This window comes from Petaurus breviceps, unplaced genomic scaffold (assembly GCF_028583685.1).
Source record: "Petaurus breviceps papuanus isolate PSGF00001 unplaced genomic scaffold, PetGlider_PUasm1.0 208, whole genome shotgun sequence".
Classification (NCBI taxonomy): domain Eukaryota; kingdom Metazoa; phylum Chordata; class Mammalia; order Diprotodontia; family Petauridae; genus Petaurus; species Petaurus breviceps.
Genome location: NW_027185852.1, coordinates 21,201,353 through 21,217,553, shown reverse-complemented (window position 1 = coordinate 21,217,553; position 16,201 = coordinate 21,201,353). Strand labels below are relative to the sequence as shown.

Genomic DNA, 16,201 nt, shown 5'->3' with positions numbered 1-16,201 from the left:
GGTCACTACCTACCAGGATCTCGTGGAGCAGCTGGAATGTGTTCTTCAATTCGTGGGGAGGAGCGGTTTCCAGTTGGCTCTATGTGCAAACAGAGAGGGCGAGAAATGAATCACCCTTCAGCACAGAGCCATTCCAGCACCAGCAGGGCTCTGAGAGCACCCCTGTATGCTCATCAACATCTCCACACACACCCCCTTACTTCTCCAGGAAGAAAGGCACTGTTCTGACTCGGGGAGCATGGGGAGCGATCCTGTGTCCTCCCACAGGCATGGAGGTACACTGCGGGAGCCGCGCAGCCCCACCACGGCCCACAGACTCCCCCACAGCTCACTCAGTGCTCTTACCTTGATGAAATGCAGCATGGTGAAGGAGAAATGCTCGTTACAGAAACAGCAGTAAACCACCATCTCCATGAGAGCCAGAAGTGAGCCTGTCAGCTCCCGCAAGGCAAATATGACCTGGGAGGACAGACGTGGGGAAGAGAGGGGAGGGATCAGTACCCACGGGGTGGTTAATGGTTCCTGCTGCTCACTGCAGTCCTGGGACAGACATCTTGGAAGCAGGCTGGCTATCTCCAGCTGACACAGTAGGGTGGCCAGCTTCCTCCCAGAGCCCAGCTTAACACATCCCTTGTTTCTGAGGAAATCTGTGCCTCAACGTGGAATTGTTGTTAGTAACTATTACTTTGTCAAAGTAAGAAATGAGAAATAAAAAGGAAGATGATGCAACCCAACACCCAAAGGGAAAGAAAGCAGCAGCCCTGGAAGACCCTGTCACCTGCCTCGTCCAAGACTGCTCACAGGAGGCCAGGGAGACCCGAGGAAGACAATGTTGTGTGCATCGTGTGACAAAAATGTGAATTAGTGAAGAAAGGTCCATTTAGCCTCCAGATCAGGAGTCTACAAAAAGGATTATGGCAAGGTGCCTACCACGACTCAGGTTATGACTCAAGTGTTTCACCTTCAGCTCCCAAATAAGGGAGGCAGGCACCTTAATTAATTTACAGAGGAAACGGCTGCTGAGGGTGCCTCACCAAGGAGCCTAGCAGGAACCAAAACGAAGCCAGCCCCGCTTTCCGGGGCCTCCCTTCCTCCACAGAGCCCTGGGGCCAGGCACCTTCACCCTCCAGCTTCCCCATCAGAATAGGAGCTCATTCTCCTACCATCTTTCTGCTTGTATCTGTAATCCTGGAGCATAGCTCTGAGTTACTGCTTGATGACCCAGCCTGATCATGCTACTACACTGAGGTCCCCACCTGAAGGTTCTATTCCTGTGCCCCAAGACCCAAGAAGATGACCCCAAAACAACGTGACCTAACCCCAAGTCTTCCCAACGACCCCCCAGGAATCCTAGAGTTCCAGACATGTGTAACAGGCTCCTACACAGCACTTCTCCCTGATGTATTGTGAAGCCAATGAATGCTGTATTTTATGCTTGTCTGGGGTCACTAGATCTGAATTTAGGTCCTTCCACTCTCTCCCTACTCTGATCTTAGCAGAGAAATTGTTCTGAAGAATCAGAGACCAAGCCAGGGAACAAACTACACAAAGGCTTCCACCACCCAAAGAAAGGCACATTTCCAACAAGGGCCAGTAAATATTCTCTCAAAAACGTCACTGCTCATTTGAGGTTCTCTAACTTAAAAACAAATAAATGAATGAAGGTGCCGCAGGATCAATCATATTAAAAACTCCTAATCTAAACGATCTAAATTTGAGACTTAATAGGTTACTAGGCTTCACTGTTGTGAATGTGACAAACAAGCTGGGCCAGTAGAAGGGAACAGAAGAAGCGAGCTCTCCAGGAAGAGCTGTAATCGTGGCAGGTCCACATAACTCTCCTCATCGTGCACAGAACTCTCCTCATCCACACTCCCCTGTCACTAATAAAGGACTTCTTTCCAATTGGCAAAATGGGGAGAATCCACATGAAGGCCAGTCCTCCCTCCTCCCGACACAAGTGTTCAGTTGTGAGGGCACCACATGCAAACAACAGCGAGCAGACTGCTAGAAACCGTGGGGAGAGGAAGGTCACCTCCAGCAGGTACGGCTTCCCTTCAGACAGGAAGAGCAAGGACTCCACTTCCTCGTGGAGGGCCAGCAGGGGGCCGGAAGACACGGTGCTGATGGGAGGCCGCTGTCTGTACGTGCCAGGGGCTGCAGAAGGAAAACAAGTAAAACACATGATCTGGGTGTTGTTTCATGGAATGCACTTGTATAAAATGGGTGTGAACTGACCTTGTGATGTGAGAAATGGTTTAATCTCACTCAGCCACATGACCAAAAGGTGCCTTGTACATAACAGGCACTGCATAAATGGTTGTTCAATATAACACACATTTACTAAGAGCCTATTATGTACGAGGCACCAAGCACAGAGCGGTGCACACACAGGGATGACAAACAACACGGGCTCTGGCCTCCGCCAGCCTAGGCTCTTCCAGTGACGGCGGGGGCAGGGCGGGAACAAACAAGCGCATAAGCCAGCTCTGACTCGGACTCGGGGCAGAATCCGGGAGGGACCAAAGGAGGCCAGTGCAGGCAGGGTGTGCCAGAGCAAGGACGGATACTGAGAGGCACGTGACGTGGGCCAGTGGGAAAAAGAGCGCAACGGTCTTGGGAGCAGAGAATTCCAGTCTGGCAAGAACTAGTAAGCAAGTGTGGAAAAAGGCAGGAAAGGACATTGGAACCAGCCCAGAACATTTCCAGATCAACCCTGGGAGGCGTCTAGTCCACACCCTAGATTTGAAGGATGAGAAAAAGGCTCTGTGAGGCCAGGTGCGGATTCCTTGCCTAAACCCAGACTCTTACAAATGGTTAGGAAAACACGCTCCAAGCCAAGGGGACGGCAGCCCTCCAGGTACTATGAGGGGACTTGTGCGTCTGAAGCATCCTGTGACAGTGTCTGAATTTGTAGCCAGAGGACCTGGGACAGGACAACAGTGGCCCAGGGAGTCTACCCGGTGCCACAAGTGGTGAAGACAGCTCTTACCGACATTCCTCTGTGATGAGACATCTGAGTGCAAAACCAGCAACGCCACTGTGTTGTGAAGGAATCCAAACTCCCGCGCTTGGGCTGAGCTCCATCGGCGAATCTGCTGACAAATGATGAAAGGCAAATCAGTGCACATGAAAGTGGAGATTCGACACTCAGCAAACAAGGTCTGATTAAGAGAGGCGACGAGCCACTGACCGCATCTGGGGGCAGTTCCTAGTGTGATCACGGCTCCAGGGCCCCTGCCCATCTTTAACCCACGTGCAGAGGCCTCAGCCAGGCTCTGCAGAGACAGAAGATGGAGCCCTGTCCTAATGAGGCTCACAGGCTCAGGCACACAGATCATGGGGACACAAAAAAGTGCAAAGAGGTACTTTCTAATGAAGAGCAAAAGCTAGGAGGGCTTCATGGAAATGGCAGAATGGGAACTGGGAGCGCTGTCAACAGAGAAGGGAACGGCACCCCCTGAATGACAATGGCACAGAGAAGAACACAGGCCCATCTGGGGGCCCCTAATAAAACCTCCTAAAATGGCATTTGCTCAGTGCCCTTAAATCTAATCAAACAACTTTAAGCTATTAAGGTAAGGAAAGTAAAAACTGCCTGCATGTGGCCCCAAAGTTATAGCCCACTGGAGCTAAGCTACCAAAAGGGCAAAGACCGGAAGTGGCAACATCCAGACAATTCCAAGAAACGTCCACACACAAATACCCCAAGTTTCTGCAACACACATGAGGAGCGAGAGAATCGTGCTCCCAGGCTCCATGAGGCCTGGGGGGCTGAAAGCCACTGATGGCTCTGCAGAGGGCAGAGGGGATGTGAAGAGGCCACACAGGCCATACCGGGCGTCAAACAGTCCTTTCTGTGAACCAGCTGTTTCCTTTTCTGATAGGGTTATTTAACTGGTAGATGATGAGAATAATGTCAATATAATTTACCTATATTTTAACAAAGCTTTTCATAAAGTAACTCATAATATTCCTATGCAAAGATGGAAAGAAACAAATTAAACAATAATATAGTCTGATAGAACTCTGGTTCAAAACTGAGTGTCATCTTGGTGAGGGGTCTCCAGGGGAGAACCCAGCCTTCTGTGCTGTGGAAGCTTTTTTATCAATGATGTGGGCATCATCACACTTACAGATGGCACCACACTGGGGGGACAGCTGACCCACCGAATGACAGCACTCAGAAGGCTCTGACAGGAGAGGCCTTCAGGCTAAATGAATAAAGTGCAATTTAACTGGGATCAATGCCAAATCTTGGCTCTCCTAAAAAGATATGGGGGTTTCTGTGGGCAGCCTCACAAACCCAAGAGGCAGCACAGGATGTGGTGGCTGGGAAAGTCTCGGCCACCTTGTGAGTGCATGACATGGGGCAGCGTCCAGGAACAGGAAGGAAATGGTCCCTCTTTACTCTGCACTTGTCAGACCTCATGTGGAAAACCAGGCCCCTGATCAGTGACTGGAATGGTGAAGGGATGGAGCTGAGATCACACCAGGGTGGGCCTGCTGGAGGAGCAGAACCGGGGCAAGCCCCCGAGGCTGGATGCCTGCTGTCCAGGTGGGGGCAGAGGCCAGACTAGACGCACCCCCGTGTCCATCTGATCCTCAGTCCAGTGTGCCCTAAAGAAGCAGCTGCTCAGTCTCTCACTAGCAACAGAGGCAGAGGCCGTTACCTGATTGTTTTGCCGATTGGGTCCCAGGAGAAAGTTGATCATGTGCCGTAGAGCAGAATGTCTCAAAAGAAGATCGCTAGCCCTTACACCTTGCTAAGAAGGAGATTGAGAATGGCAAATTAATGCTCCTTTTCTAACAAAGAATTCATTTTAATAAACACAGATTCAAATGAGAAACAACCTCAACAAATCCTTTTCATGGAGCGTGTGTTAAATCTTTTCCATGTTGTGATTACTCTCTGGCTGCTGCTAACACACAATTAGCAAGTGAACTGTCATGCAGACTCTCGTTACTCAAATGAACACCATTTCATCCTTTCTCTTCCCTGTACTGGAATCTTTTTAAGCTCGGCATTCTCTACGTGGTCATTTTTGGGACAAAGCCTGATGGGCCGAGCTCCTGTGTTTTCTCAGCACAATGAGAATGCCCTAGACCCACCACCTAGTGACTCCCAACCGCAAACAGAAGCTGTTAGCCGTACGAATCCTTTACCTTCTGCACAAAGGTGTTGAACAGGAAAAAGTACTGAGCACAGTTTTTACAGTTCTCTGGGACATCTTTATCCAACAGGGCGAGCAGCACTTCCAACAACTGGTGAAGGCTTTTGAGCTGGTCAGCATAAAGACAGAATTCCATTAAGGCAGGAAACAGACATTTGCAATAAACTTAATAAAAAAAACCAACATGAGAGCAAGGGATCTGGTTAATTTAATTTGGGTTCAGATTCAGATGGAAGTCTTTTTGATAGTCACAAATATAAAACTGCCAGTTTACCCTCCGAGGCAATCATCGTAGAACTTTAAATGCAAGGTCCGAGAGTTCGAGGTCAAGAACGTACTTTTCCTGTGCGCTGCCACAGCGGGCTCCATGATGGATTTTCTCTCGCTAGCCCTTCTTTCAGAGCTTTTTGGAAGACACTGGTCTGCACCCCTCCCTCCACTAGCCTGCTCTTCACATAGTCACAGATGCAGAGAACCAAAACACAGACACAGGCAGAGGGGCTGGAGACCAAGCCAATGGAGCGAAGGGAGCGTGACAGCCTGACAGAATGACAAGGGGGACGTCGACTCGACTGTGACTTACTTGAGAGCTCGCTGACGCCTCATGGAAAGCTTTGAGAGACATTTTGTTTGTTTAGAGACCATCTGGGTTATCAGGTTGCCTCAGCTGCCCCTCCTCCCACTGCTGTCTAGACAGGTCTGTGACCCACGGACTGAGAGGATGGCGTCCACGGACACCCTGTTCCTCCACTGGGGGACCTCGGGACAGGATGCTATCTGGCCCTGCGCATTTCTTTCCCAGCGACTTTAGAACAAGATTTCTGTAATCATCCCACCCAGTCTGCCTCAAACAGGACTGACTAAAATCTGGCACATCCACAGCCTTCTGCAACCACCTATTAGAAACGATGAGGAGGGGGCAAGAGGAACCGTTTCCACCGTGGTGAAGAAAGACACGTAAAAAGACCAACACAAAATAGAGCTTAACAGGACAAATGGCTTTTTGCTCATGCCTTTCCTCGTCCTCCCCACAAACCTTAGGCTACTAGAGGGTCCTATTCCAGCCTACAGGGGGATGTTGGGATCTGAAGGACCTTGGGGAGACCGAGTAAATTCTGGAGTGTTAACTTGGAGCCTGCAATTCACCTTCTTGAGGGTGTTTCTCAGGAACCTTAGGGCCAACCCCAGAGGCTCCCCTAGAGGAAACCGCAATGTCAGGACCGACCCTGGCCAGGTGACCTGCCCATACTCTGCAGCGTCTTGGATAGGTACAACCTTAACTTGTCCCGGCCGCCATCAGAACGTACTCCCCTTGAGAATGGAGGCAATGGCCTACTTTGGTGGCTCCTGCCACTTCTCTCTGAACCCCTAGATTTAGCAGAGTGCCTGGCCCCCAGTAAGAATGGAGGGCTGCTGCCTCCCTAACTCTCCTCAGTGCCAGCTCCTGAACACCGGTGGGCCAGACTTCAGGGACACATCCACAGGAGCAAATTGGCATAGTTTTCAAAGTTTTCCATGTGGTGTTGTCAGCTGTTATTTGAGATAGCAAACCTGGCAAGGAAGTAATCTATTTGCTAGGAATGTGTGTTTTGAATGAAATAAAACTCTTCAAGTCAAAATTAGTCTAATTTATTTCACTAGAACTTGACGTTGTGGAGCAGTTGCTGAGAACAGAGTGAAAAGAAAATTCAGGAAGCAAAAGTGAGTTTTGGGTCATCAGCACTGGATCAATGCAAGGGTTTTCCCCCTTTTGAAGACAATGGAGGAGGGGTTGATAGGAGAAAAAAGAGAAGCAGGGTTAGCTCCCTGATTCAGGGTCAGTTCAGAAAATCAGGGCCACTATGGAGGGCTGCACCAAACGAGTCCAAAGGGGTTGAAGCCCCCCAGGCCTGCAGGACACTGCTCTGGGGAAGGAAAAGGACAATGGGTTGGAGGCCTTCCACGCTTGGCAATCTCGACCAAGTCAGGTCATCCAAGGAAAGGCACACTATGAATTATGGGTAACTGGCCTCTTCCTGTAAGCTCCTTTCTCACACAGAACATGGGAGGGCTAAAGCGCCCCATCTGAGCAGTGATACTGACCTTGTCCTGGTAGAACAAGGCGCTGTCAAGGGTCTTCTCCAGGATTGTGGCAACGGCTACTCGCACTTCCCTCACGCTGCACTCCAGCAGGAAAATCCTGAGGTGGAAGCAGATGACCAGACCCAAGAGTGAGCCATGATGTGAAACACAGGGACCCAGCAGACACCGGGGGCCAAGCTGGGAGCAGAGCTCGGCTCATCAAGGCTTCAGGACCTACACAGAACCTGAAACAGGCTGTGTAAGGAGTCAGATAGGGTGGGATGCCCACCTGTGTAGAGAGAAACTGGATTAATCAGCCCTCGGTCCCTTCTGATCCCACGGATTCCTATTTAACAGATGAGGAAACTAAGGCTGGACGCTGCTCATGTGGGGGGGATCCCAGGGCTTTGGACCCCAGGCCCAGCGCTTTGGCCATTAAAAAAGGGCAAGGGACAACACCCAGGAACTCAGCATTAAGAAAACAGAAGGATATTTCAGCAGACGCAGAAAATGTTTTTGACAATACAGAATACCCATTCCTGTCAAAAACCTTAGAAAGCCTGGGAACAAACAGCTTAAGTGCTGTGTCTCTAGAACCAAGAGCAGCCCTCATCTGAAATGGCGATTTCTGTTATCACCATCATGATTCCACGTTAGAAATGGAAAGAGTAAGTGTAGACAAAGAAGAAACAAAACAATTACTCTTTATACATAATATGATGGTTTACTTAGAGAACTCTAGAGAATCAATTAAAAAACTAAGTAAAATAACCAACCACTTCGCAAAGTTGCTGGATATAAAAGAAACCCACAAATCTCATCTGTACTTCCATATATTGCCAACAAAATCCATTAGGAAGAGACAGAAAGAGAAATTCCACTGAAAATAAATACAGACAGTATAAAACACTAAGGAGTCTACCTGCTAAAACACATATAGAAACTTTCTGAACACAATTACAAAACACTATTTACATAAATAAAGGAACATGGGAGAAATTACTTATCGGTACTATGGAAAGGGGAAGAATTCATGACCAAATAAAAGACAGTGAGTCATAGGAAGACAGACAATTTTGATTACATAAAATTAAAAAGCTTTTGCACAAACAAAACCAATGCAGCTGAAATGAAAAAATTGGGAAACTGGGTAAAATTTTAACGTCTCATTTCTAAGATACATAGAGACTTAAGTCAAATTTAAGATAAGAGTCATTCCCCAAATGATATGTGGCCAAAGGATATGAATAGCAGTTTTTAGAGGAAGACAAGCTGTCAAGGTCATATGAAAAAATGCTCCTTATCACTAATAGAGAAATGCAAATTAAAATGATGAAGGGCCACTTCATCATTCATCATTCTGGCTAACTTAGCAAAAAAGGAAACTGACAAATGCTGAAGGGACTGGGGAAAGCAGGTATACCAAGACGCTGTCAGTGGAGCTGTGTCCTGGCCCAGTCATTCCGGAAAGTAATTTGGAACTGTGTCTATTAAACTGTCTATACCTTCTTCTTCTAACCCAGAGATACCAGCCCTGGGTCTACACTCCATGGAGATCAAAGTAAGAGGAAAAGGTGCCACCTGCACAGAAATAGTGAGAGCACTTCTTTTTGTGGTAGTAAAGAACTGAAAACTAATGGGATACCTATTAACTGAGAAAAGGCTGAAAGAATCATGGACTATGAGTGTGATGGAGTACTATTGTGCTGTAAGAAACGAAGGGACGATTTCACAGAAACTTGGAAAGACTTGTATGAAACAATGAAGAGAAGTGAGCAGAACCAGCACTTACACCACAATTCAGAGACCTCGAGATGAAGCATGCTGCCCACTTCCTCACACAAGTTTGGGCTGAATGCAGCTGAAGCTCACTCTCTCTGGGAGGGGGAGGCAGGAAGAAGCCATGGCTAAGGAGAGGATCCATTCTATCTGACTATGCATCTTTATAATGGGATTTTCTGTGGTGTTTTTTTGCTTACTCAATGGGTTGGGGGAGGGGTATTTTGAACTAAAAATAAATTGAAGAAAAATCTTTTAGATTTTTCCTATCCTCTCCCCACTGGCTGCATGCTTACAGGGTTTGCAGCTCCATCTTGGAGACACAGGACAAAGACAGGGACATATGCTATGCTGTTCTGCTTCATGACTCCCATCATGGTAATAAGGGATGAAATTTGTGACTGGGGCTAGAGGAGGGGGCACAGTGGAAAAATCATAGTTTGGCTCTGGGGCCAAAGGACCATCTCAGATGCTTCTGACCAGTGTGACCTTGGGCAAGTTACTGACCTCTGGACTTCAGCTCCCTCATCTGTAAAACGATGACTGGATGCCCTCCCTCTACGGAAGGGTCCCTTCCAGCTCAAGATCTGTACTCATTCTTCCAGAGTCACGCCTGGCAGCATTTCCTGAAATAAGACCTTTTCTTTCCTTGACTGTGGGAAGGGATCATTACTTACTTAGTGATTCAATTCAATAGTAACCTGTGGGCAGAGCAGTCATTCCCCAGGATGCTCTCCAATTGCCTGAAATTTGGCTTCTGGTTTAAAGACAAGGAAGGTTTGCTGAGCACTTTGGCTGGGCCAAGTGCTAGGAAGGGAAGAACTGCTTTCCAACTGGGCCAAGAAAGGACCAGCACTGCTCCAGTGTGATCTGGAGAGGCTGACTGGATCTGTGGATAGATCTTCAGACTTAATGGACTTGCCGTTAAGGGGCTCGATAAGGATGTTTCTCAGCATGTGCTACTCAGGGCTGTAAGCTGATCAGACCCTAGCAAAGTGCCTCGCACATCAAGGAGCCTCACCCATCAGGCCATACCTACTATATTCCTAGATCTTCCTTCTCGATTGTGGCTACCCTCCTTGAGAAAAGCAGTCTATACTACACATGTCCATTTCCTCTTCTCTCACTTCTAAACTCTTGGCATCTGGCTTCTGACCTCATCATTAACCGAAAAAGGAACCAATGGTCTCTTTATTGCCAAATTCAAAGGCCTGTTCTCAGGCCTCATGCTTCTAGAGTTCTCTGTAGCCTGACAGTGATATCCCCTTCTCCTAGACACGGTCTCTACTCCACGATTCTGTGACATTGCTCTCTCCTGATTTTTCTCCAGCATCTTCACCCCTATACTGTCCTGGGTTAGCCCTCCTCTCTTTCTCTCAATGTGATCTGACCTAGTGATCCAGAAATGGTTGCTAGGATGTATCTATTCAGCCCAAACCTCTCCCAGGTGCTAGTCCTGCAGCACCAACTGCCTCTTGGACTGGTCATCCTGGAGACATCTCAATCTGATCGTGCCTAAAACAAAACTCCTTAACTTTCTCCCTATAAGAGTCCCCCGACCCCCCCCAGTTCTATCCAGGTACTAGTGCTGACCCAGCTGACACCCTTGGCTCCTTATCTGCATTCACCCCCCCTCATGCCCCACCTATTGCCACATCTAGTCAGATATCCCACAACACCTCTAAGCCACGTCCAATTGTTTCTTCCCTCAGGATGACTATGCCACCCCCATTCACTCAACTCCTGGAGCTTCCTTTCACCTGCAGTGATCACAAATACAATGCTCTGCTTAGCTTTTAAAACCCCTCTCCTGGGGCAGCTTCTCCCTTCCCAGTTCTCTGACAATTCCCTCTTTGGCCACGTGTTCCATGCTCTAGCCACACTGGCCCAGCTGCTGCCCATGAGCCCTCGCTCCTCCCCAGCTTCGACAGCTCTGAAGCTGCCTTCCCCGTTAGAACACAAGCTCCCTGAGGGCAGGACCTGGCCAGGTGTCTTTCTTGGTAACCCCAGCCTAAATCACTATTGACAGACTGAAAAGGCCAATCCCCCTTGTGACCTGAAGCCCTGGGATTCTGGAGTCCCCTGGAATGGAGGGAGTGCTCCCACTTCTCCAGTATCTCTTTTAAAAATCCTCGTGGGGGGGGGGGCAGCTTGGTGGCGCGGTGAGGAGAGTGCTGGCCCTGGAGCCAGGAGGACCTGAGTTCGGATCCCGCCTCAGACACAATACACACACAAAAACTAGCCGTGTGACCTTGGGCAAGTTACTTAACCCCAAATACCCTCCAAAAAATAAAACAAAACAAAAAAATCCTCGTGGCTCTTTTCTCCTGTTCCTTAGCTTATTAACGTCCATCTCTCCTGGTAGCGCTGAGGGTCACAAGGTACTCTAGTCTAGCCCTCTGTACTGCATTTCATCCCCTTCTATCTCAGATGAAGATACCTTGATATATTAAGTTCTGAACAAAAGCTGTGAGCGGATGCCTCCTGAGGGCAGGGCATGTTTTTTAATTTTCTTTTTATCTCTAGCACTGAGCATAGGGCCTGATGTGTACTAAGTGCTCAATAAATGCTTGATTTAGGTATGTTATAGATAGCATGCTTTAACAATCTGGAGACTGGCATAGCAGAATTTTAAAAACCAAGCCCAAAATGAAGGCTAACAACAAACCCAATGGCACTTTTGTTTTGGCCACGTGCAAACTTTTCATTTCTTGAGTCATGACGCCCCTCACCCAAACTCCTAATGAGCTAAAAGCTGTGTAAATGATGGCCACCGGGAAGAGTGAGTCCCTGCAGAGTCCAGTTACTGGCTATGGAAGCCATGGAGCAAACAAAGACAGTCATGGGACAGTCACCCTTCCCTCCTTTCCTTTTTTCACCTCCTTCAAATGAGCACTAACTGTAATGTTTCGAGTTTCCCAGGGTATTGATTTGAGGTTACTTTCTCACTGATGACTGCCCTGGGATCTCTGGGGAACAAAACAGCTCTGATGCATGTCAGTGATGGGTCTTGTTCCATATATGAACGGGAAGTCAATTTTGCTACTGCTGCTGCCTCTAATTAACTAATGCAACCCAGAGACAAGAAGTGCGATGGACCTGCGGAGAGAAGCCAGGACAAAGGTCCATCCTACCTCAGACTTAGGGTTTCGTTGGGTTACAGCCCCAGCATTTCCCTTCTGACAGTCTCAGAGACTTGCCTGGAAAAGTTAAGGGACTAGTTCAGAGACAGAGTCAACGGGGGCATCAGAGACAGAACTAGGCCTAAGGCTGGCTCTCAACCCACTGGGCCATGTGGATTCTTACAAACCTAGCTGGGATATGCAAGCTCTGTGTGTGGTCTGTCCTTCGTTTCTCTAGCATGGCCAATGGCTTACCACAAACCCCCCACTTAGAGAATATCTGCCACTAAATGATGGGGTTCTGTTCCTGCTGAAGCCACCAAACTAAGAGAGGTGAGGGCCCTTCCCTGCACTGTGTACAGAAGGAGGCTATGCTGGGCCCTCTCTGCTCCTTGATTGTAACAGCAGGAGCCGTTTGTTTTCACGTGTGGTGACGTTACGCACTGACACTTCCTGGGGGCTCTTTGTTGCCTTGCTGCCTCCAATGACTCAGACTCAGAGATCATTTTATGAATGTTATGACAACTGTGAGAACTTTGCTACCAATGGATGTCAGGAAAACCACATTTCACATGAATGGAATTACCCTTCCAGAGTGTGCCAGTAAACCACCAACTGAAACAGCTAAGAAAGAACTCTATTCAAAGGCACCAGTGCTCCAAATGGAAACCATTCGGTTAAATACTAAAACCAATGTTTTACTGATTAGTTTGAATTGTATTAAATTTTCAGGCCGATCTGTATACAACTTTTATGAGACAGGCTGGTTCTGTAATAATTACTAGGGGCTAATGGCTGGAATCTGTGAACTGCATCTTAAAAATATTTTTGTAACTGTACTGCAATATAATATTCTTTTCTGTGTGATGCCATATTTTGTTTTACACATTTTAAAACTTAATTCTAAGAAGCAGTTCATAGGCTTCAGCAGACTGACTTCCCAAGGAATTCTTGATAGAAAAAAGGCTAAGAGTTCTTGATTTAAAGAGTTATAGAAAGAAAATATTAGTAAGGTTGAAAAATTATAGAACAGAAACCTTCCTTACAGATCATAAAGTATGCTGTCTCTGTTTTTCAGATGCATCACTGATAACACATCCTAGAGAGTCCAGAGAAACAGACGGGGAAGGCAGCAGGACACAGGAGAAGCACTAAAGCAGAACGAAGGGGGGGCTGCCACGAATCAGTTGTTCAGCGGTGGGTGCCGAGGGTCGGTGACTCCAGGCTCTCAAGCTCCTCAGCCACCCGGCCTGGAGAAGGCCATTAAAGCCTCCCTGAACCTCAGTGCCATCATTTGTGAAGCTGGTGTAACAGTATCTGCACTGCAGGGCTGCAAGGCAGGATTTTGTAAACTTTAAAAAGGAGTAGCATGAGTTATTAGATAAGTTCCAATACAGTAACGTTAGTCTGTGAGAATGAACATTTGCTACCGACATGCTGAAACAAGTCTGTACTCAAATGGGAGGGCTTGGGTTAACTGGAGTGTATCAAAGAAAGTTTTGAGGTTTTCTCACAGGGAATGTTAAAGAAAAGAGTATGCAATTATCTTTTAAAATTTACTTTAAAAAGCAGGTTTGCATGGCTGTAAAAACAAGCTTTAAAGGATTTCCCAAAATCCATTTTGACTGGATGATTCAATGACATTCATTTCTCCAAAAGGACAGAACACAACTTCCCATTGGAAAAACACTTTTAGGACCAAAATTTTGAAAATTTTTTGAATGATTGCTACAGACCTGATTGTCTCATACAAAAAAAAAATCATTTAAATTGTGAATTTGTCTCTCTCCTCACAAATGTTGGCTGGTAAACAACTTTAGCTTGCTGGGAAGCCTGAGTTATTTCTTTTTCAGAACCTGGATACTAGTTAAATTAAAAAGAAAACCAAAATCTAAACTGAGAAGAGTCTGTGTGACTGGATCCACTCTGCTGTCTCGGTCACCTGTAAGTGTATCCCTTGCTTCTGCCTGCCCACAGCCTCCTTCCCTCTAACACCAGCTCAGCGGCCAGTCACATGGGCACAGGGCAGGGGCCTGGCTCTGGAGTTACCTGGTCTAAACGTGCTCTAACACAAATGATCCTGATGACTGTTTAGAACCCAGACACTTACTTCACCAACTCTCGTCCTTCAGAACCGACGAAATATTCAACAAGCCACTGACAGGCATCAAAACTTTTGGAGAGCAATGCTTCAATTGTGGCCACCCACTCTTCAGTGTCAACCCTTTAATAAAAAAGCAGCAGCATCATTATGAGCAGAGCACCAGGAAAGAGGACGTCTGAGAACAAAAGAGGCTTTTCTTTGGGGTTAAATATACATCAAAGGGAAAAGAAATAAACTGACCACAGGGACACTAGACTTTGGAGTTCACACTTCTTGACTGGTATTCAGAAACCTCATTCTTAGACTGTAAAATTCAATTCCCGTCCAATTGCCACAAAAAGCTTTAAATTTAATGAACTGATTTTTATATAAAGCTCTACTTTGGGGACAAAATTCTTTTGTTAACTGTGTTTGAACAGAACTTTTTGCTATAATAGTATACTGAATAAAAATACTTCTACAGAAAATATCTCTAGTACTCTATTCACTGAGCACCTGCCTTGTGCAAGGCACTACGGAGGACCCAAAGAGAGTGAGGCGGTTGCCGTTCTCTAGTCCAGGGCTCCTTAAACTTTCCCACTTGGAGACCCTCTTCATAACCCCATGGCCTGAGGGCACATGCAAGGCAAAGTGTGCATGCGTTGTGTGCAGAGCTAAGGCCGCAGTGAAGCTGAACACTGCAACACAGACAGGCACTGCCAGAAACACCTTGGATTCATGACACGTTTGATTTTTAATTAATTTTGGCTGGTGCACATTTAGAAATCTTCCACTGCTGTCAGAATCGTCTCAAGATTTTTTCCCCCCAAAATCTTCTTCTCAAAAAACCCACTATTTAAAATACTCTATACTAAGAATTGCATTCCAGTTAATCACCTTGTCTATGCCTTTTGGTTCAGCATATTAGTTATTAGCATTTCTTAAAATTCTCACCTGAGTTTTTTCTTTGTCCGTAAATAGGTTTGGAAGAGAAACTGGATTGCTAGCTGTAAGCTCACCTTCGCCATGCAAGGATAGTGGGGGTGTTTTAGCTTAGTCTGAGGAGAAAGAAAAGGAAGGGGAAAGAGAAACAGGGACCTGTATCAACATAATGACATCACATTTTTTCCTCCTGAAGCTGTGCAAAGAGCTAATCTTTTATAATTTGGAATAGTCACATTTGAGACCTTTTAATATGAGACATGATTTAGAAAGAGGTGGCTCACAATGGAGATAAATATTAAAATTAAACTGAGGTTAATGAAAAACCCTTATCTTTTCCAAAAAGGGCTGTCAAATCTAGACAACTGGGGAAGGGGAGGGAAGAAGCAAGGAGAACGATGATCTAGACAAACAGCTATTAGAAGGTACACAAGGGCAGCTGGGGAGGCAGTGGAGAGAGACACAATGAGTCAGGAAGGCCCAAATCTGGCCTGAGCACACTGAGTGTCATTGGGGCAATTCTGAGAACCACACTGGCTCCACCTGGTGACTCCCTTCTGGGTCTAGGCTTAACTTACTTTCTCTTCAATTATGGGTCTAGTCCAAGTTCTGTCTCGTGAGAAAACTTTCTGCAATTGTGGGAACTGGGAGAAAACCTCACTGTATTTTCTGAACCCACCCATGAATGGCTGGGGAATGGGACCACCTCTCCCAGCTCCTCAGAGACCCTTAACTACTGGCCAGAAACTCAACTCCAAGGACAGATGCAAGGGTTGTTTTTTATTTCACAATCATACATCCCAAGCAACCCGTGTCTCATCTGAAAACTGGTCCCATATTGATCGATCAGCTATCTCCTGAATGTTCCCAACGGTTCACAGATACTTGGGGAGTGGGCACCACCTTTTCTGAATCAGGGAATTTTACCTGTTCACTCTCCCCCTCCCAACCTGGAAAGTCCCTAATCTTTCATTCAATTAAAAATCAGATTACCAGAGGCTGTATTGTTTCCTTTTAATTATTTGGCCTTATCTGATTCC

General features: G+C 46.8%; 1 protein-coding gene across 1 annotated transcript in view; it reads right to left on the bottom strand.

The window, feature by feature from the left end:
* LOC138165309 (ubiquitin carboxyl-terminal hydrolase 24) overlaps window positions 1-16,201 on the bottom strand; it is a 151,574-nt gene that overhangs the window by 9,958 nt on the left and 125,415 nt on the right. The window contains exons 54-62 of the mRNA XM_069093492.1: window positions 15,174-15,277; window positions 14,247-14,360; window positions 7,257-7,353; window positions 5,167-5,283; window positions 4,674-4,766; window positions 2,993-3,095; window positions 2,036-2,157; window positions 346-459; window positions 14-79 (exon numbers count right to left, since the gene is read on the bottom strand). Of these exons, the coding sequence (XP_068949593.1) occupies window positions 14-79; window positions 346-459; window positions 2,036-2,157; window positions 2,993-3,095; window positions 4,674-4,766; window positions 5,167-5,283; window positions 7,257-7,353; window positions 14,247-14,360; window positions 15,174-15,277 (930 nt within the window). The remainder of the gene's footprint in view (window positions 1-13; window positions 80-345; window positions 460-2,035; window positions 2,158-2,992; window positions 3,096-4,673; window positions 4,767-5,166; window positions 5,284-7,256; window positions 7,354-14,246; window positions 14,361-15,173; window positions 15,278-16,201) is intronic.